The 22,450-nt window shown below is 43.8% G+C and overlaps 1 protein-coding gene across 1 annotated transcript; it reads right to left on the reverse strand.

Moving 5' to 3' along the window:
* Positions 1 to 6,753: 6,753 nt before the first annotated feature.
* DHX8 (DEAH-box helicase 8) lies at positions 6,754 to 22,371 on the reverse strand. The gene is made up of 23 exons (XM_075774874.1): positions 22,215 to 22,371; positions 21,746 to 21,831; positions 21,052 to 21,124; positions 20,524 to 20,609; positions 19,794 to 19,903; positions 19,374 to 19,685; positions 18,935 to 19,079; positions 18,163 to 18,366; positions 17,583 to 17,670; positions 17,159 to 17,256; positions 16,490 to 16,637; positions 15,917 to 16,098; positions 15,304 to 15,498; positions 14,918 to 15,103; positions 14,202 to 14,412; positions 13,686 to 13,867; positions 12,930 to 13,070; positions 12,486 to 12,641; positions 11,489 to 11,626; positions 10,931 to 11,059; positions 9,129 to 9,325; positions 8,800 to 8,979; positions 6,754 to 8,248 (listed from the first exon to the last, which is right to left on the reverse strand). The coding sequence occupies exons 1-23, from the start codon at positions 22,324 to 22,326 to the stop codon at positions 8,029 to 8,031; spliced, it is 3,579 nt and encodes a 1,192-aa protein (XP_075630989.1). The 5' UTR covers positions 22,327 to 22,371; the 3' UTR covers positions 6,754 to 8,028.
* Positions 22,372 to 22,450: the final 79 nt, after the last annotated feature.

A 22,450-nucleotide genomic window follows, 5' to 3' on the forward strand; every position in this document is an offset into this window, starting at 1 on the left:
GACATCCTCCCAACCGGTCATACAACCAAAGATCACAATGAAATACGTAACCTCCGGCTGCACCTGGTGTCAGGGGAACAGCTCTCAGCAGCTGCAGAGAACATCGCCCACGCTCCCGCGCTGACAGCACGCTGGCTACCGAGCCAAGCTCCGTGGTTTTAATTAGGTTTTTTTCCCCTCCCCGACCTTCATCTCTGTCTCGAGCAACGGCACTTCCAGGTTGTTTGCTAGGAAAGCGAGCGTGTCACCGCCTGCTGCGTGACGCCCCGGCCCAGCGCAGAGCCGAGAGCCCCGCCGGGCTCAGCCACCCCGTGGGCCTCAGCGACGGCTGCAGCAGGACAGGACTTACCCTGAAGCGGAAGAGTCCTTTCACACCGTGCCTTCCTCCAGAGAGTCGGGTACTCTTCCTCAGGGAAGGGTTTATGCTTCCTGGAGGCAAAATGTAGGTGCGGGCTGTATCCTGCTGCAGCACCGTGTTTCTAAGAAATGAAACTAGTAGCTTGCTTTTATTTGACATCTCAGTCTGCAGGAGTGTCAAGGATTTTACATGTATCCAGTATTTTTTGGGCTACCCTCTGCACAGCCCATCTTCCTTCCAGATAGGGAATTCAGGGAGCTAGTTTGCATTCGGATGAAATTTTAGCTCTGTGTTTCACTCAGGTTTGTCGAGTCACTGCAACAGATCGATAGCTGCAGAGCAGTTCTGGGAATCAGCAAGATCGGGTTCTCAGAAGCGAGGAGCAGTGACCTCCAAAGGGCAGAGATTTATAATAACCAGATCAGAGAGCTGGGAGTCAAGAAATACACGCTGCGTTTCCAGTTCAGCAAGACACAGAGGCAGCTGACTAGGGAAAGATGTTGGAGGTAATAGGCAAACGTCAGAAATTTCTCACGCTGGTCCTGAAAGCGCCAGCCCTGCCCCACCACGCAGAAGATGTTTCAGCTCGGCTATCGAGTCGCTCACATTCCTGCCCATACAACTCCTGATACGGACAGCAGAGCTGCCTTTCCCTGAGTTGAAACGCTTCGGGCACTTGAGCGAGGAGAAGAGCTCGTCGCCGTGTGATGGCACATACAGCCAGAGCAACGCACCTTCAAGTCAGCATCCCTTCACCACGCAAATTCACAGCTGAGCGTTGCTCTGCGTTAGGCAGGTAGGACACCCATCATTCTTCTTCATGGAAAACCCTCTAAAGACAGAGCTCTGCTCATGACATGCGCTCCGACACCTGGCTGCAAACATACCTAACGCTCTCACACTTTTTTACCATTGTTTACTCATTCCAGATTTATTCTAGTGGCTTATTCCTCAGGATGTGATGATGTTTTGCGACCAACCAGAAATAAATTCTCAGCAGTCCTTTCTTCCTAATGTAATTTTTTCTAGATTTTTTTTCCCCCCGTGTGGTTGCTATTGTTGCACTGGCTTTGCTGTTACTCCTGCTGTATCCACCGTACAAAGCCCAGCAGGAAGCGCCATAAATCTATTACCTAGACCATGATGTGAAGTTCCTTTCTGGTCATAGTAAATAATTAACATGCAACATTAGAGCGCGTCCCAGATGTACCCTTAGAGTACACTGTCTCAGGCAAAGGAATTGTCCCTAGCGTTAACGGGTTGCCAAGCTGAGCTGAACTATCTGATGCAATTTGCAGAGGCTAACCCAGGAAATATTTCTATTACCAGATTCCACACCCTGAAATAAGTATGAATAGTGATAATGAAGAACAAGGACAGCAGCAAATCTCACTTTATGGGTTGAGCACTGTACGGGAAGGTAAGAGAGTTATCAGAAAGTGCATTCATCTTTTTCAGGCTGTATACTACACAGAGGGCTGATACCATCTGGCCAGGCAAAGCCTCGACAACGTGCCTAGGGCCAGCAGGCAGGGAGGGAAAGGCGATGCATTAATCCCAGCAGTGCTGAGAAGAGTGCCAGGATGAGATCTGCCAGGAACAAACTCTGGCCTGGCCAGGTCAAGACTCTAAAAGCCACAAGAACTGAGCAGAGTCACCCCAAAAGATGAGGAGAGCAGCAGACACCTTTTTGCCCCTTTGGTGCCATTCCTTTCCCACCACACGGAGCCCGGTGGGAGCGTTGGGCTCTCCGCTCCGGACAGATGCTCCCGTGTACAGCATATTCTCATTCACACCTATTTAAGAGGCTCAGCGCAGCAAAGGAAACCAGAGCTGACCTTCTGGTCAGTACTTTGAACCTGAGCCCAAGAGGGACTTGTCTCCTTTGCAGCACTAACCCTGTCGGGTACAGCACGAGGTCAGCATCTGGGACTCACCAGCTCCCTGCTCTGCTGAGCCACCAACTTTTGGCTTTGCCACAGCTGAGCTTCCAGGAGGGAGATAAGCAGCTCCCATACAACCCCATCAAACTCTCCCATGGAGGTTTCCATAAGGCAGAGCCTTGGGAAGAAGTGCTTGCTCTGCTCAGCACGCAGGCTTGGGGATGAGGTGACACCAACAGCAGCCGTGTGTCATTTGCACCTTTAAGCAATGACGGTTGGACATGATGATCTTAGAGGTCTTTCCCAACCTTAAAGATTCTATGATTCTATGAAGCCAGCCACAGGGGAGCGTAGGTACTCCAGGGGCAATAATATCCTGACATCTTGACTCCTGATTTCTACCTATTTGAAGATTTCCATGTAATTAAAGAATCCCAGTACAAATGAACTAAACCCCATAAAGGGGAAGAATTATTGAAGGAAAAAAATGCTTTTGAACAGTTCAGCAGACATAGTGCTTTAAAAGCACTTGCAAGAACACATAAGAGAGAAATTATGAAATCTGCCTACTTTTGTTAAGAAACACAGCAAGAAATCAGCACACCAAACCGCACCAACGTCTCAGCATGGGCGAGGAGCGCCTGTTCTGACCATTTCTGTCTGCAGGGACCAAGAGACCTCACCAGCCCGCAGAGACCCTGGGAGGTCTTCTAGGCTCCAATTCTGGAGAGGTTTCCTCAGGGTTTGTTCCTAGAGAAAGGTCAGTCCACTCCCTCGCCACATTTCACCCCAGCTTGGCCCGACACCCACCAGCACCTCGGCCTGGCGCTGCGACACAGAGAACAGCGGTAACGAGGTGCAGTTGGCTGCCCCAGCTCAACACCGGCACTTCCAGCTGAACGTCACCCCCGTTCTCAACACACGAAGAATACGGTCCCGAGTGCCTCACACCCCATCAGCCAGCGTCCGTCCTTTCGCAGACCGTACAGTCGTGTTTGCGAGCGGAGCTGGGGAAGCGGCCGGGCCGGAGGTTTGTGCGGCAACAGAACGGGCTCTGCGCACCGCGGCAGGAGACAGCCCGGCGACACTGCTTTGTCGCTGCGCGCTAACCCAATGCTGCTCGAGACACCCCGAGGAAGGGCATATTCTACCCTGACCACCCCCAAATCCTAAGGCTAATTAAATGCAGAAAAGACCCTGGAGACCCAGCAACCCCCGAGATGAGACGTGTGGAAAACAGCCTCCAGGCTCTTCCCCTCTCAAACAGAGGGCAGGGGCCGGGAGCTCAGCTTGCTTTGGCACCGACCAAGACCTGCGTCACCCAGCGAGTCCTCATCCCTTCCCCGGCTCTGCTCAACCGCGCAAACGAGCGCTCCTTATCTCTGCGGCACGAGAGCTGGTTTGCAACACAGCACGTGTCCTCAGCACGTGGCTTTCTCGGAGGGCAGGCTGTCCTGTGGTTAGTGACAACTGTTGTGGGGGGGGGGGTTCTGAATACCCTAAATCCTGGATGCAAAAGTGGCCAGGGAATTCCCACTGATCTTGTGTCAGTGAAGCCGAGAGCTTCACGGCTGTAGAGAAGAGCTCAAACATGAGTGCAGCCCAGAGGGTGGAGAAAGGAACACAGCATTCCAATTTTTACGTGAAAAACAAATGCACCTCAGGGCCATGAGTCCACCTCCATTTTTCAGGGAGCCAGGCTGACGTGTAGGGGCATAAGGCAGAGCAGAAGCTTCTGCAACATGCACGTAAACAGACACGGTGGAGAATTAACCAAAGGCAAGAGAGGCACAAGAATTTATAAGGCTTCTCCCCACACCTCTGATAGATTTTGTTTCCTAAACTTGAAGAAAATCTAACACTGGATTTGCATCAACAGGCTTTTCGGACACCGTCACTGGGGCAGACCTAAACGGTAGAAATGAACATTCACATTCTAAAACATCCAGGATCCGCCACTGCGTGTGATCGGTTCACTTCCACCTCCTTGCCTTTTTTCTAGTAAAAGTGAACTAATACTGAACTCCAATAGGAGACTTTCCTACGCTCCACAAAAACTGCTTTCAGCGTAGCTTGCAGAGCGGAGCTGTGTTTGGACAGACCCACAGGCCTACCAGCTACAAGAACTACAAGATCATTTTTGATCCAAACAAACCAGCACATGCAGATCAGCGCAGCCCCACGTCACCTCCAGCATACGGACAGACCAGCCGGGGGATTTATGTAGGTAACAGAACATACACATACAAAACACATTTGCTAAGATCAGATACTCACTCGTTGTATTCCCAGCTGGCTTGAAAGAACAATACATTCATAAATGAAAAATTCCTTGAAACTGCTAATGGGTCAGTATCGCAGCCTTCTGCAATTGTCACAGAAACCTCATGAAAACTGAATTACTAAAAAACAAACCCCCTATTGTGTAAGTAGCACATTGCTGTCACACTGGCTCTGGTAACAAGCCCATTAATGAGGTTAAGGTAGTTACTATAACAGATGGAGCACGTGTGAGGCTGGCTATAAAAATCATATTTTTCTTTCTTGCATTAAGGGCAAAAGGTTGGGTTTGGATGTGCGCGTACGTGTGTACGGATGAATGCGTGAGTTATTCTTTTGCTGTGAATCCTTTGCTTGTGACAAGCAGCTAACACATGGAAATTGGCCTATGGCACGTGCTGCTGGAGTCTGAGACAAAGGATTGTTTGCTCCATCCATTCAGAAAGGTTCACACCTCCACAGTGAGGTCTGCAACCAGGTGAGGAACACCACATCCAGCTTTGGGGAACAGGAACCAGCAGTGCTTAGTCCACACTACTTGCATTAAACATTCCACAAGCCCCAATGTTGTTGAGGAGTAGAGAGGTTCACAGATGGCTTGGAATTCCTTGGAGGAACCGTTCAGCATTTCACATTGCTGCTTAGTCTTCCAGGAGGAGGGGAAAAAAGAAAAAGAAAAAAAAAAAAAAGAAGGGAAAAAAAAAGCAACCCTTGCTTTAGCCTTCATCTACACCCTCTCCAGACCCTCAAAGGCTGGTGCCATTTTCCCAGCCTCTTGTGGGAATGGCACTCACGACAATCCTTCAATTTGTTACTGCTTAGCTATTCTCACCCTGCCTGTATCCGGTTTTCCCCTCTGTTCACTTGTAGCTAAGTACTGTCAGTTTGTTCTCTGCCAGCAGGTAGAAGAATAACCCCAGTGCTTTAGCAGCCTAAACTTTCCCCCGTAATTAGAGCTGAAACCTCTTTTCAACCCCTTAACCAGATACTGCTGGCAGCAGGGAGCCACCCAAACCTGAGGGAGGGCCTTTGGTGCCCCTATTTGCTGCTGTCGCTGGCAGTAAGACACTGGAGAGAGAGCAACCGCGACCAGCTCCTCCTGGTACGTTTACAGACACTTCCACCCTGCACCAGCACCATCTGCAGCACAAGACCTGCTGAAGGTAAGGAGGGTATTTATTGCTGACAAAGGGGCACGTGCAAAGATTGTGCGCGCGCACACACACACACGTACTTGTACTACTCAGGAAGTTTTTAGCACTTATGCTAAACGTAACACCTCCAAAAACATTCCAGACTAGACACACGGCCTCTCCGCTGGCAAAATTTTTGCCTTTAGGTAAGAAACTTGTGTTACCAGTTCTACTGCATTAACTCAGAACAGTCAAAATGAACCAGGAGATCTACAATTCACACCGTTTAAAATAACACAGGTCATTTAGACACAGGCAGGTTGGCAAGTGCTCACACAAGCACCTCACACAGCAGAGCTCAAGGAACACTTTCCCCAGCAAGGGGCTAAAATACCTTTCCAGTTATGTAAGTAGTGCCAGAATAAAGCATTAAGTCTATGGTTTTATCCTAGGATCAGGCAGCTTTTCAGGTTTTTACACAAGATAAACCAACCAAAAAAAAAAAATCAGATGAACAGTAGAAGATACTAGGATGTTACACTCAGAAACCTGAGAGCAGTAACAGGTTGATAAAACTTGCTTTAAAAAATGTAGAAGCGGTTCAAGTTTGTAAGTCAGAATTCTTGTTTCACAGGCTAGTTTGGATGTGGGGTATTCCCAAAGCAAGCAGCTGAGGCTGACACAGAAAAGTTTCTGTAAATGAATTACAGGATATTACTGAAAAAATTACACCAAGGAAAGAAATAAACACACACAAAACAGATGACAATTGTTCACATAAGAAAAAAAAAAAGAAAATCCTCTCTGTTGATGCATTTTCCCCTACCATAAGTCAGAAAAGGGCTACACTGGAGAAGCAAACACAAAATGACTTTAAAACAGAAATACCCCAAAGTACACTGTACAACTGGGACTTCCACTACGTACATCTTCTATTTTACATCTTTCATTTGACTTTGAAAAGTCAAGTGCAAATTTTCATAGAAAACAGTAACAGATGCAGCTGCAGAGTTCGTGGAAGGAAAATATGCTTGAAAGAGTATTCAATAGGACAAACTTGTCTGTCTAAAGCCATAATGAAAAAAGCCTCCAAACTTAATTCTAATTCTATTGGACTTTATGAAGATATACAGGAAAGCTCATGGCATTTCTACAATGTAACAAAACAGTATATACAACATCCCTGCCCACCTCTGTACATAGATACATATTTCCAATGTAGCTACTTTTCAGTGTGAAACATTCTTCAAATTCATTGAGTGTAAAACAACCACCCAACTTCATTCTACCCATTTCAACAATAATTTTAGCAAATATCCCAGCTTTGGGGAAAAAAGAAAAAAAAAAGGGGGGGGTGGTATCTGCAGCTATGGAGTCAAGTAAGTTTCATCTGTTTGCAAGAGAAAAAATAATTTACAGATAGCTTCAGCATGACATAGCACACACTGAATAATCAATTTCTTTTTAAACAAGGAACTGTTACATAATGTTTTACAGACGTTTTAGCTGTAAGAGCACATTCTATTAAAAAAAACAACAGTTGTGATGTCACCAAACATTGTAAGGGGAAATAAAACACATGACACATTGTATAGAAAGTCTAAACATCTGTAACCACTTACGTTCACAGACAGAGCCGTGCTACAGAGTGGATGTGGTTAATTACCGTTTGATATACTAGCCTTCAGCACACAGGAGATGGTGATGAAGGATAAGACTCCCAGTCTGACCTGTGCCATTGTCCAACTACAACTGACATTCTAGCTGGGTTTCAAGGGATCTTTCCTGCCTTATCCCAAAGCCACAGATACTAAGTATCTCGCCACAGATGGCTTGCATAAAAGGCAAATAGTTACACTGAACAGGAAAATGCATAAAAAGGAAAAAGTGGAGAACAAGCAGCTCCCAAAAAACCAGCTACTGTCCAAGAGCATATGTAGAAATAAATCCCTTTTAGGAGGGTAAAGAAACAAACTATTCCAGCCCTATTTGTCATTTAGAACACAATTAGGTCAGTGAACCACTATTTTTTAATCATTACCTTTTTGTTGTTGTTCAGCTCAGTGCCCAAATTTCCGAGTCTTAGGTTTTGTCTCTTAAAAGGGGAATGACTAAAGAAGTGCTTCAAGAACCATTTCCGAAATGATGCAACACACTGAGGAGACCCAGGACATTTGTCATGCAGCTGTGGAATCTGAGTACCTGACATGAGCACACATCGCCCCCCTGTGCTTTTGCTCTGAAAATGCTTATTTTCAGTTCATTTTATAGGTAAGATTCAGTTGAATGTCCTTTCTTTCAGGTCACTTGCAACAGCGCAAAAGCCATAGTCCCACACATACAAAACCAGTAAGAGTCCATGAGGGAACTGGGCTCATCGCCGCCTGAACGCACGTGATATCCTCCAAGCGTTGGGCTCCTCGTAGCGATTGTACAGAGGTTCCAGCCGCTGCTGCTTTTTCTGTTTGCTCAGCTTAGTTGGATCAGAAACCTTGAAGAAAGCTGGTGCAAATTCCACCAGCCAGCGAGGATCAATAGTTGTCACTTCACGCATGTATTCTTTGGTGGTCAGCACCAGTTCATGATACACCACCCTGTGAAAAGGGACAGCAACTTTGGAAATTAGGTTTTCCTAAACAAGGATAGACAAGGCAAGGGCTGGAGTATCTAAGCTTGCTCCTTTATCTCTGTTTCACCCTCCTTCAGCATAATGCTCCTTATAAGCTCCAACGCAGGCTCCAAAAGAACCACCCAGAAAAGCTATCTTCTTTTTCCTCTCCTACTTCACAACTACTCTTCAGAACAGAACTCTTTCATTCCATTTAAAATAATTCTCTCTCCCCACTCCCTCCCTCTCCGCTCCCCCGCAACACTCAGTGTTTTAAACTCACTTCCAGAACACACAAACACAGAACTGCAGGCTTCAGGCCTGGCCTTGGCTCAAAAATTAAGTCTCATCCGTGCACAGGCACTAATTTTAGCAGGAGAAAGAGCCAAAAGTAGACTTGAAACTTTTCTCACTCTGCTCATTGCTGAGAAGTCAGCAGCCTATACTAGGATCTGTACTCCCCAAATAGCGCACACCACATTTTCGCTTATAAAGTCTTAACTGAAATAGAAAATTCCGTGGTATTGCCTTCCTTACCATTCTGGCTGCCTGTTGAAGAGAGCACTAGATGGGTGGATATAGACTACTTGTTGATCAATGAGTGTCCGATAACCTTCCTGGGGATCCTTCTTTGCTGCATTTCGGAAGAAGCCGCTACAGATGGCCTTCTGGACTCGAACTGTTGCCTTCCCACAGGATACTACATCCAGCTTGTGCCTGCCAGACAAAAGTTAGAGAGAAAAAAATTAGAGTTCTCCAGATTTGGGTGCAGCCACCAACATCGAACTAGCAAATTTTGTTTAGCTACTACAGTGTAAGAACTCTAAGAAAACAAAGTCACTACTTGTCCTTCTCCACATGCTCACCTGTCCATAATGCCCAACATCTGCTTGCGGATGTCCTGTGCCCTGCGTAAGGACCGGGCCTGAATAAAATTTTCATAGCACCAGGGATTTGAAAACTTATTATTCTTCCAGGAATTGTACACAGCCAGCAGAGTGAGGTGGTCACCTTCTGTCTGATGGAACTTCGCTTTCTTTTGATCAGCAAGCGCTTGTTTATCCTAACATATAAAATATGTATCAATCAGGTATCCACACTGTAAAGACAATCCTTGTGCAACATAAAAAAGGACACAGGCTCCTTGTCACTCATAGCTTGACTTTTTAAGTCTACCAAGAAACAGGTAAGACCAAGAAGACAACACTAAATTTTGAGTGGTGTGTGACTAAGGACCAAGTGATGAGAATCTAAAGATCACTGGCACTGCTCTCACTAAGGCAAAACTATGCCTGTATGAAAGGAAAGCCTAGAACTGTTCTTGCCAAAGACAGACCTTCACAGTAAATGGCTCATCTGTACTGCAGGAAGTATATCATAAAACCAGAACGGTTTGGGTTGGAAGGGACCTCAAAGCCCATCCACTTCCAACCCCCTGCCATGGGCAGGGACACCCTCCACTAGCCCAGGTTGCCCAAAGCCCCATCCAACCTGGCCTTCAACACTGCCAGGGAGCCAGGGGCAGCCACAGCTTCTCTGGGTAACCTGTGCCAGGGCCTCAGCACCCTCACAGCGAAGAATTTCTTCCTCACATCCCATCTCCATCTCCCTTCCTGCAGCTTCAGGCCATTCCCCCTTGTCCTGTCACTCCCTGCCCTTGTCACCAGCCCCTCTCCAGCTTTCCTGGAGCCCCTTCAGGGACTGGAAGGGGCTCTAAGGTCTCCCCGCAGCCTTCTCTTCTCCAGGCTGAACAACCCCAACTCTCAGCCTGTCTTCACAGGAGAGGTGCTCCAGCCCTCTGATCACCTTCATGGCCTCCTCTGGACTTGCTCTAACAGGTCCATGTCCTTCTTGTCCTGGGGACAGTACTCCAGGGAAGATCTCATAAAAGCGGAGTACAGTGGCAGAATTCCCTCCCTCCACCCGCTGGTGATGCAGCCCAGGACACAGTTGGCTTTCTGGACTGCGAGCATGCATTGCCAGGTCATGCTGAGCTTCTCATGCACCAACATCCCCAAGTCCTTCTCCTCAGGGCATTCATTGAAGTATCTAGGTTTTTATTGCTCTAGAAACAACCTCAATTACTCATCAACAAAGGTGCTGAAGCAGTAACTTTGACCCTACTGACCTACACACCTCTTCCCACTTCTCCAATCTGCAGAAAAAACATTAATCAAAACATGGCTACATAAATCAAAAGTGAAGTTAGATTAAACTGCAGCAGGCCATCATAACAAAGAAATAATGGATTCAAGAGGACTCTGCTGTCGAGGAATCCTACCACAGCATAGTCTGCTGCTTCCTGACTTAAAATAAGCAAGCACAGGGTAAGATTGCCACGAAGAATTACATTCTCTATATCTGACAGTGACAAAGGCATTCTGAACTCCAGAGCTGGGACTGACTCGGGTTAGGGTTGTACGTGTTTACTGGGAAACGCAAAAGAGAATGCGAGATTTCTAACTCCCGTCTTCCCATCTGCAAAGAAATTACCAATATCCACAGCTACAGGGTGTTTAACAAAAAGGTACGTCAGAAACGTAACATATGAGCACAGACTAACCAAGGTACAGGTTACTGGCAAATATGCTCACTCTGCAACACCTGAAGCAGGCACACAGAAAACACCCAAACTGTAACACTGCTGCTTCTTGGCTGCATTCCTTACCTTTGGCCTGTAGAACACGTTCTGCACGGACAGCATGGAGACTATCGTCAACATTTCCTCACTGCATCCCAGGTGTACAGACATGATCAACATCTTACACAACATAGGCTCCAAGGGGAATTCCGCCATCTGCAAGAAACCTGTTTCAGGGTACCCTGCAACATCTTGGAAAAAATCTTGAGTTCCCTCAGTGCAAAAGAGAGCAATGCCCTTTATTCCATGTTTCCTCTCCCAAGCAGTGTGCTTTACTCAGAATAACTTTACTCAACATGAAATAAAGTATTTGCCTACATTCACTATCACAAGAATAGCCCAACACTTACAGGAAATTTTTAGACATTAATAAAAGTAACCTTATTCATAAGGAGGACTAATAGCTGCTCTTTAAAAAGCAGAAGAAACATAACTACAACAAGTGAAAAGCTACCAATAAAACACAAGTGAAGAAAAGGAAAAGGAAACCAACAGTGCTAGGCAAGTCCTTATACAACTACTCTCATGTCACCCCCTAAATATTTGCAACCCAGCCAGTGCTAAGAAGTATTCTATTTTGCCTACCCTGCGCCCAAGTCGAGTGAGCAGTCCCTCATCATCCAGAGCTCCCAGGGTATACAGCTGCTCCATGGCAGTTATGAGAGTTTCCATTGGGGGAGCATCCATAAAGTCAAAGGAGAGCAAATCATTGATGCCCATAGCCTGAACAGAGGGAGTGGAGAAAACCCAAGTTAAAACACTGAGAAACAAGACACCAAACTCTAGCCAGAGATACGTAACCATCAAACGATGAGGCACTACAGAACTTAAAGCAACCCTAGCCTCGTGTCCTTATCCTGACTGTAACCACGGTTAGAATATATGGCTAGATTTCTGCACTTGAGCTAATCTGCACTGGCCCATGGCTTTCACCCACCATTCATTTTCCAGTCCGTTTCTTTGGTACTGTTCCATACATCTCTCAAGCAAGATGATTCAGTCGAGGAGACACATAGGCTAAATGCTGTTTTTGAGAATTTCCTGCCTTGTAAACCAGTGTGGCTTGACAGCTCCAACGGACACTAAATGTCTCTCCCCCCTTCCCCTTGGTTCCCAGAAAGGGAGAAAGGCAGCGACTTCCCCAGCTGCTATGTACTGAGTTAGACCCAGTTTGCAGACTCCCAGAGGGACGGTACATGTGCAGATGATGTCTATGTTTGGAGATCAAAAAACACTCCAAACCAGTGTGTCTTATCTGTTAACAACATAAATGTACCTTACATAGGAAATTGTGTACCGTCCATAGGATTCCCGTTTCTCAAACCTCCTGAACTAACTGTTCTGTGCAGCTGAGACTTGTAATTTAGGTGGATATTCAACGTTATAACCCTCAATAGAAAAACACAGGAGCAAGCCCAGTGCCCGAGAACTGCATTTGATGCAGTCTCCCTTCCAAAACACCTCTGTTCACTAGAAGGATCTGAAATTACAGAAGTACTTCACGAGGCTCATGAAGGCAGAGAGTCATCTGTTGAAACGCTTATGATCATGTTGGCTTGCTACAAGTTGGTAAAATACTCACCTTCAGGGAAAGTACTGTACTGGCCAAATTTGTTCTCTGGATTTCAGGCACATTGGTGGTTAGCATTTCGTCTCGATAAGCACGCTCTGTATATAACCTATAGCATTTTCCTGGTCCTGTTCTCCCAGCCCTTCCTGCTCGCTGCTTTGCTTGAGCCTAAAGGTAACAAGGCATCTCAGTGAACAGGTGCAAACAGGCACAGGTGAAAACAAGCAAAATAAAATTATTAATTATTCATAATTTTATTTGTATTAATAGAAAAATATTTCCAATATAACCCAGGAAAGTATGTATTCCTTAGGGACAGCTCCAAGGAGTCTCGGGGTGTTATCAAAAATGTGGTTTTATCATCACCTCACTTTGCTTCCTTGTACTTGGATGCCACATCATCAAGATACACACTACCAGCAGGAAAAAAACAACAGCTGAACACAGACTGCTTACCTGTGAAATCGGTGTAACAACCAGCTGGTCAATTCCAGTCTTGGAATTATAAACTTTCTGCTTCACAAAGCCAGGATCGACTACGTAATATATTCCATCAATAGTCAAAGATGTCTCAGCAATGTTAGTGGCGATGACAACCTGCAAACAACAGTTTGATTCAGGACCAACTGTCTCTGGTTGCCAAGCCAACCACGCTGCTCAACTTAACCCATTCTACATGGTATGATCAGTTTGTTATAAATGCAATTACTATCATTTAACATCGAAAGAAGAAACATATTCACAGAGGAACAAAAGTGTTATCTACAGTCAAAGACAGACAGGTTTTAAGTATCTACATTTGTTTTAGATTTGGGCAATATGGGAAAAGAGCATGATAAAATCCATAATTAAAAGCAAATGAAAGATCATTGTAAATTTGTAAGCAGACTGCACTGACTTCAGGGAGAATTTCTGCCTATCACTCAAACACAGTCCATAGTTAGAGAACAATCTTCCAGAGAATCTATCTCTAAATATTCATTAGCTGTTTGGTAGGAAATTTACATCCATCCAACAGGAGCTGCAGTTAAATTGCAGATTTCACTAGAGTTAATATTCTTTAAAGGCAGCATTAAAAAACACACTAAGAACATCCCACATGGAGGTTTGCTACACAAAAAAACCCAAAACAAAACATATGATTAGCAGTGTAATACACCTCACTAATAAAACTTATCAGCAGAAGATGAAGCCATGCTTAGCGGAAATTACCTTTCTGCTTCCTGGTGGGGCTGGGTCAAAGATCCTGGTTTGCATTTCACTAGGTAAAGCTGAATATACTGGTAGGATAATTAACTCTGGAACATCAGGTCCTAGAGACTTCATCCTCTCATAGAGGATTTCACAGGCAGTGTCAATCTCTTCCTGACCAGTTAGAAACACCAAAATGTCACCTACATGGGAATTAAAACATCCACAGAATCAATTCTGTTCAGTACAACTCTTCCACTACCATATTTCCATCCCTCACTTTTTCCATTTAAAGCAGAGGATCCCCAACTTTTGCTAGCCCCTGGGCAACAATAACTCTTAGCCAGAAGCAACATACTTCAGTTTTTTACCCAATTTTTTCAGCATTTTATTTACTGTATTTGCAAGCAATAGAGGATAGTGCTGAGAGCAGTCTGCTCATGTTACCAACACATGATCCATGACTTACAGAAAGACCTTGCTCATAGGTATTAGAGTCCTCGAATCATCAATAACCCTAGACCATTCTCCACTCACCTGGTGGCTCTGTTAAGTGGATCTGCATTACTGTAATCAGACTGGCATCCAAATAATCCGTCTCTGGCTCTTTTGTGTACAGAATTTCTACTGGGTATGTCCTGCCAGGAATTGTGAAGATCGGCGCTTCATAGAAATACTGAGAGAATTTCACAGCATCCAGTGTTGCTGACGTCACTATCAACTTCATATCCTGACGTTTCTGCACTGTCTATAGCAGAATAGAAAGTTCTCCAGTCATTTATTGCCTTTGGAACTATTAACATATAGCACTTAAGTCAGAGAAATATGACCAGTAACGTCAGGTGGTTTGATGTCTGAGTAGAGGGGCAGCTGATTCCAGTATCTGGAGTTTCAAACAATTGACCACTAAGGTCACATTTCAAACCATTCTGAGCAGCACCTAACACAGCAAGCCTCTGTCAGAGGAGCAAGAGCAAAGCAAGAACACTCCTCTGCTCATCCATTATTATTAGCATCCTGGACTACCAATTCTCATTGTTCCTCTTGAATTTTGCTTGCTCTGTCGTCACACAGAGGCTCATCTTATGGAAATCTGGACTAAAAACCCTTAGGAGCATTTACCTTGCTTCAGAAGAAACTCTTTGAGCACATGAATGAACTTGACTCATGAGACCTTGCCTTTCTCTGGGCGCTCCTACCCATACACAGCATACAGAGGATGCTGAAGCAATAAAAATCAAACGCTACATTACCTTCTTCAGGAGTCCAAAGAGCACATCTGTATGTATGGTCCTCTCATGGGCTTCATCCAGCATGATAATGGCATACTGAGTCAGATCAGGATCTATCAAGCACTCCCTCAGTAACATACCATCCGTCATGTATTTGATAACAGTTTCAGGGCTAGTGCAGTCTTCAAATCGAATGGTGTAGCCAACCTAGAAAGAGTTGCACAGAAACTGAAGCTACTGAATTAAGTTATTCGCATCATTAATTCCCAGTTTGATAATTCTGCAAGCTTATTTTATAGCCTACAAGGGAACAGACACACAGACACACAAGCAAACCAGCTCCAGTACTGATTTTTCCTGCTTTTCCTCATGTTTATTTTGGTATGCTCTTCAGCATGCAAATTCACCTCTTGTCCCAGGCAGCAACCAAATTCTTCTGACACTCTCTTCGCGACAGACATTGCAGCCACTCTGCGAGGCTGAGTACATCCAATCTTTCCTCTTGATGTATACCCTGCCTCAGCCAGGTATTGAGTAATCTGTGTTGTTTTCCCAGATCCTGTCTCTCCAATAACAATCAGAATCTGGTTGTCATGCACAGCCTATAAAAGGTCATAACAGAGACACTTGTCAAAATTTAAAAACAAAACAAACAAACAAAAAAATCAACACAGTATATCTAGGACTAGACTGTGCACCTACTGGTCTTGCTCCAGCTGACCCAGACCAAAAATCATGCAGGTGTTCTTTCTGATCAAGTCAGCAAACTGCTTAACCGTTTAGCTGACTCATTCCTTACTGATATCATCCTTGTTTCAATTTTGCCTTACATCAATAAATACCTGGAGCTTTAGTAAAAATAGACAGAGATATATATATACACACATAATCCTTTAAAATTCTGAACTCCAGTTCTGCACCTAAAATTATCAACTGGCTATTCACGTGTCAACAAGCTAAACCAAGAATGTTTATTTTGAATTATTGCCTGCTCAAAGAATGCCATTTCAAGAATCTTACTTGTATCAGCTGCTCCTTCAGTCTGAAGATTGGGAGACTCTCTCTCTGCTCAATGATGGAAAGCTGGGTCTTCTTACCATAAGAAGCTTTGTTGCCACCAAATGCATGTTTCTTCCACTCTGGGATATCATTGGGCATCATCCCAATACCTCGCATGTTTGCAGCGATTTGTCTTCCATCCACTAGAAGAGAAACAATTTCACCATTACATTTAGGTTCACGCAGCACAGACCCTGATGATCCTGCTCATTTGTTCCATCATCCATACCTTCTATACTTGTATGTTCAATTATTTTTTAAGTTCCTACATGTGTACCCCGCTATTACCCTAATTTCCATGTTAAAAATTGCTTAACCATCCATCGCATCTTTTAGTAATGCATCCTTGATGGACGGCGGTACATAGCTGTACATTTCCCTTGAGATTCCTATTTCCACTTCAGTGGAAAAGCATTTCTTCTTTGCCTCGCTTTTAAAGTGAGGCAGACAAACACAGTATCAAGACATTTCTCCTGGGTTGCTCAACTGTCACCAAAAAAAGCACAGTTCACACTTAGATGTGTTCAGACATACCATCAGGGAGAGGATCCACCCAGTGCGTGTTGAGTCCCATGGGGATAGAATCCATCTCTGCTTCTCTCTGGGCTTGTTTAAGTTCTCGTCTTTCTTTAGCTAAAGCACTCTGCATCATTGCAGCCTGGGACAAGGAACCATCTGGATTCTGGAAAGCAAGAAGAAAGTTAAGATTTCAAGCACTCCCAGTCCTTCAATTATCTCTCTGTTGCCACTGTCCTTTAGAAGCCTCTTCTGAAGATGCTTTAAAAGATGTTAGGTTTTTTTATCTATTCGAGTTCCAGGATATTTCCATTAGCCCATGGTCATGACTAATATGGAACATCTCTACACTGTCCAGTCGGAAGGATTATGGGTATGAAAAATGAAAAATAAGTATTTCTCTACCACCTTCTACTTTGAAAAGGTACGAAAAACAGAGGAAGTATGTTCCGACACACTTATGTGAAATGGTTCCTGGTGCACGCTAACGTGCATTTTCGTTCTGTTATTCCACTTCGCTGTCACCAGTTAAACAAGAAACCAGCTTTATAAGTAAAGAAAGGATCTTCAGTTCAGTCGTAATGTTTTTCAGGGCTCTCAGTAACATCCAGGTGGAAAACTGGTTGTTAAATTCCCAAATATTTATTTAACTCAAGTATATTGATTTTAGTCCTGGAAATCTCTTACCTTTACTATTTTGATGGGACTCATATCCATGCTCTGTTTAGTATGACCTCGAAGGAATGGTGGCTCTTCTTCTACTAACTCAATCTCAAGGTCCTCATCTAAAATCCACAAATGACAATTTTAATAGAAAAGTTAAACATCTTCTTTCACGTACATAAAAGTACCTCTTCAAATACTGCTTCCTGTGTATTACTGATTTTGATGTAATTAAGACAGTTTTAAAAGTGAAAACACCACAAATAAAAAGAATGCACAGGCAGGGCACATCCAAATGTCAGTAATAATAAGACTAGAGCAACCCTAGTTCCAAATGTTTAAGGTGACGGCAAATTCTGAGATGCTTCACATCATCTCTTTTTGAATCAAAACATGGCCAGAAACACAAGGCATTTACAACAACAATAGCACTACTTGCGAATACTACCTTCTTCATCATCAACTTTAGGAAGAATCCCAGTCTCCTCATCAAAGTCAGGAAACTCTTCTTTGGAAAGCACGTTAGCTGCAATCATCTGGGAACAGAATGAATACAACATGAATTTGACCCCGTGAACAAACACAACTCATGCCTGCGAGGTCTCAGTACTAATGCTATTGCCAGACTTGTAAAACAGGAACAAAGGAATGGTCCCACATTGGGCCCCATCTCCCCACGCCATCCAGTCTCTGAGCAAATAGTCCTTTTGTTATTCCAGATACCATCAGTGTGGGACAGCTGGCTTCTGCATGGCAGGACTGTGCTGGTAATCCAATACCCCTTAAGCTGGATAAAGATTATGATCCCCCAAGTCAGAGTGATCTCTGGAGGTTACCCGGTCCAACCTCCTGCTCAAAGCAGGGCTAACTTCATCATTAGAACTAAGCTGTAAGTCCCAAATCGCAAGAAGGCAGCAATTTAGAGGTAAGGAACAAGTTACACAGACAATCAAGGAGCTGTATTCTAGTTCATGTAACTCCCTAGCAATTTAACTGATTGACACTATTTCCCTGCATATGAAACACACCTGTTTTATCTCCCATTTCTCCGGGTCTGAAATTCGGGTGAGGCGTTTTCGTTCAAGGCTATCATCCTCCACCTCTGGGGCGTTCACCAGGGACAGGTGACTGGGTCTGTCTGGGTTTCTCATAGAGGTTTCTTCATTGGTTTCTCCAACCAGGTTTCTCCTCCGGTTTGGGTTCAAGTCTTCCCCAGTGTCTTGATCAACATCCTACATTAGATTGATTAATCAATCAGCTCTACCTATATTGCACTTCTCCTTATCTATTTAACACTGGTGCTTCCTCTAACACAAGAGAAAGAGCAGAGTGTATTTCTCAGAGAGACTACTACCAACTGCCATACACAAAAAAAATGCTATTTTATGTGCCTTTTTTTTTTTTTTTTTTTTTTTTAAGCCAGTATTGTAAGTTAAGTACACCCCAAGTCCTGGAACACTCTACTCTGCCTTGGCAACGGTGGTGATTTCATTTTAAATGAAATGCTTCTCTCATACTGAAAAAGGAAGACAAACATAGCAACAGCTTGAGGTTTGCCTTGTCACTTAGCTAACACATCAAGTCAAAAAACTGTTAGGAACATCATGTCAAGAACCTACAGAAAATGAGTAAAAAGTAACAGGCCATTCACAGAACAGTAACTCAATTTTTTAACTCCCACTTGAAGGATCATGTACTAGTTTTCATCAAAAAGAGCAAAAACTAGCAAAAATAGGTATAATGTTTAAAAATTTTGGCACCACAAACTCTATTATAAGCACTATAGGATATCTTCCATACCTTCATGCTCAGGCTGGTTTTGGATCCAGTAAAGGATAACACTTTGACTTTTACTCTTTGTCCTTTGCTCACAACATCGGCAACATTGGCAACCCGTCCTTCTCTTCGAAGCTCTGAGATGTGGACCAAGCCCTCCCAACGCTTCCTGTAGGTGAAACAGAGGGGCACGAGATGCTGTACATTATTACTCCAACAGTCCTTCAGCTCATTCAGAGTCTAGATTAAAATATTTTGTGGCCAACTGACTGCACACGTTCATAAACTGTATTTTATAAGGAGAAGATTCTCTGCTACTGAATTTATTTTTCCAAAAGAGAACTTCATTTTGGCATCAAAATGCATCAGACCTCATTGTGGCCTCATAAGCTTGTTAAGATAGCAGCGGAAAAGAGAACTCAGATGGAATAGTACCAGTTTTATTGTGAACTTCAGAAAGTACCTTAGTCCTTCCAGCTGCACAAAGCATCCAAATTGCATTATACTTGTGACTTTGCCATTGTAAATGTCTCCAATGGAAGGCTCTTCGGGTGGCGGACGGTCTATGTGCTTATCTCTCCATCTGTCATTGCTCTTCTCAGCATACTTCTCTCGATCCCTGCGGTCCCTACTGGGACTCTGACTTCTGCTCCTTGACCGGTATCTGGATTTTCCTCTGTTCCTATCCCGAGTCCTAGAACGAGACCTAGAGCGAGATCTGTGCCTTCGTTTCCTATCTCTGCTCCGACTTCGGCTCTTCCTCTTTCTCCTTGCCCTAACAAACAAATGTCACATATTTGCAGTGAAATTCCACATAAGAACAGAGTGAGCGGGCAGTACCAAATGCCAATACCCATCCCTCAAAGAAATACTAAAAACCTACCGGTGGTCACTGTTCCTTTGCTTGCCTTGCCTGTCTGCACTAGGCATCAGAGCTTCAAGTTCTTTAAGTGCATCAGCTGCCACTTTCACATCATCTTCATCCAGCATATTCTGCAAGAACGGAGAACCATTCCATAAGTAGGCTGATTAACAGTCTGTCATGGAGAATTAATCTACAGAAAGGATAATTACATGTGTATCTATTTAGAGGCAACGTAACATAAAAATGATCAGATGGAACACATGATATAGAAATAAAAACGTAACAAGTTACGCCCCTGTTTTGCCACAACATTGAGACAATTCTGCTTTTACACAAAAGACAGCTTCACCTCAACACCTCAAATTATTACAGAAATATAAAATGCAAGTCCCTTGTAGCATCTGAACGTCCAAAGTTTTTACCTAGTTTGTAATCCATCATTACTTTGAACATTATGTAAGAAAGGCCAGGCTACAGATTTCATGTCCCACTGGCCTCATTTTCCAGGTATTCTGCAAAACAGTATCAACGTGGCAATTGCTGTAACAGTTATTCTTGATAACTATGTGCAACAGTACCAGCCTTATACCTCTTTTGTATTTCATTTCTCATGGTCCACTTTTAGCCATGCATTAGCAGGAGACACTCACATTAACATGAAAAAAACTTGAAACTATGAGAAACATTAAAAAAAATAAAATTATTTTTTTCACATACTCACAAAAGAAATCTAAAACTATGACCTTACCCTGATGTTGGGATTGTCCGGCCTGCAAAGGGCTGGAAATAATTCCTTCAACTTTTCCTTCTCCGACTTGGGTTTGACAACTGACTCTGATTTTGAGATTTAAAACAAGAAAACAAACAAAAACCCCAAAACTTAGAAGAGCTAGAACAACTCACTCTCGATTGTTCTGTAATTAAACATTAAGTTTAACTTTCATGCGAATACAAAGGTTGGTAAAAGATTTTACAGAGATTCAATTCAAAGATTATGATGCTACCTTCCTACAAATAAGATTCTGAATATTAGTGAATCTGTGAAATACAGAAATACTCTAAATAATGTACTCAGTATGTTTTAGTGCCTAAGCAGCTTTGCTAATCTACCACTAACAACAGAGAGACTCCCACTGCAACAAGAAGACAGAAAATCTTACAAGACTAGAACAATAACTACATCAATCTCACCAAACGTGGCCTAAAACTACAAAAGACTAACAGTTTTGGTTTTCTTTTGACACTGGACTGATAAGAGAAACAAGATTATGTGTACCTTTGCTCGTAGATGGTTTTGGTGGAGGCCGCATTGTCTGTATGAGACGTAGCAAATTACTAATAAGGGAATCCTGAAAAATTTAATAAAATACTTTAACCTAGGAAATGACTGCAATACTGTTTTTCATTGTTACAAGACACAAGAAGGAGTTTATTAGCAGGACAAAAAAAAAAAAAAAGCTCAATTCTGAAGATGCAGGTTAATTTTTAGAAAGTGTCACTGGACTTCATGCATGTCTTAAAAAGATATAATAAGTTGAATCTGAAAATAATTGTGATAATTCTATTTAAGTGACTACTTGTCACTTTTTAATCACCTATTTAATCCAACTACAGTTATTTCCGAGGAACTCATAAACCCTGCATCTAAGTATCATTAAAAGACTTAACCAACATTTGCCTTCATGAAAAGTTGTTTCTTCCATATTTCATATACTGGATGAGACAATAAACAGTTCAAGTCATCAGAAGGATGCTTCACAAAGACTACAAAAGTTTAAAAAAAAAAAAAACCAAAAACAACGAGGGAGGAGGAGGTTTGGTGAGACAGGAATACTCTAAAGCTCATTAGTGTACAGTTTTCAAATTGAAGAAAACCAATAATCACTCCTCACACCTCTCTCTTTAAAACAAAAAGCTCTATAAAACGTACCAGGGCAAGATAAGGTAAATAACATTCAGATCTCACTTACAGTGAACTCAGCACCATTCTTTTGAAGAACTGCTTTAAACGCCTCAAACGTAGTATTTTTCTCAGCAAGACTTATGACAAACTCAGCTGTGACGAAAAAACAGAAAGTAAATTAGAACAAATAATTAAAAGGCAACATAAACGCTTCACATTCGGATAAAAACTGTTTCTCTGGCAACTGTTTCCGGGTCCTTTTGCAGGAGCCCAGATCGAAGCATTTTCTCACGCTCACGACGAATTTTTTTTTATTATTTTTAAGGAAAATCACGTTGTTTTCCTGAATTCGAAAAGCCCCTTCGCAAAACGCGTCCCGGCCGATAAAAAGGGCTCCAACCGCCTTTCCCGTAGCTGCCGTCAGGCCCGGAACGCCACAGACCCCGGCTGCCGCGCCCAGGGCCACCGAGATCCCCAAAGGCCGCGGGGCCCGCGGGCGTCCGCTCAGCTGCCGGGCTGGGGCCCGCCTCACTCACCCAGGTCCTTGTCGTTGATGCCCAGGTGGTTGTCCAGCTCGGTGCACACCTTGGAGACGAGCGACAAGTATTCGAGCTTGGCGAGCTCCTCCAGAGCCGCCAGGTCCGCCATGATTCCGCCTCCACCCACGCACGCGCACACCCGACACCACTTCCGCATCCGGGACGCGACGGAAGAGGTTGAGGTGACCGGTCATAGAGAGGGCGGAGGGTGCTAGAACGCCTCGTGCCAGGGG

Source organism: Balearica regulorum, chromosome 24 (genome assembly GCF_011004875.1).
Source record: "Balearica regulorum gibbericeps isolate bBalReg1 chromosome 24, bBalReg1.pri, whole genome shotgun sequence".
NCBI classification, from domain to species: Eukaryota; Metazoa; Chordata; class Aves; order Gruiformes; family Gruidae; genus Balearica; species Balearica regulorum.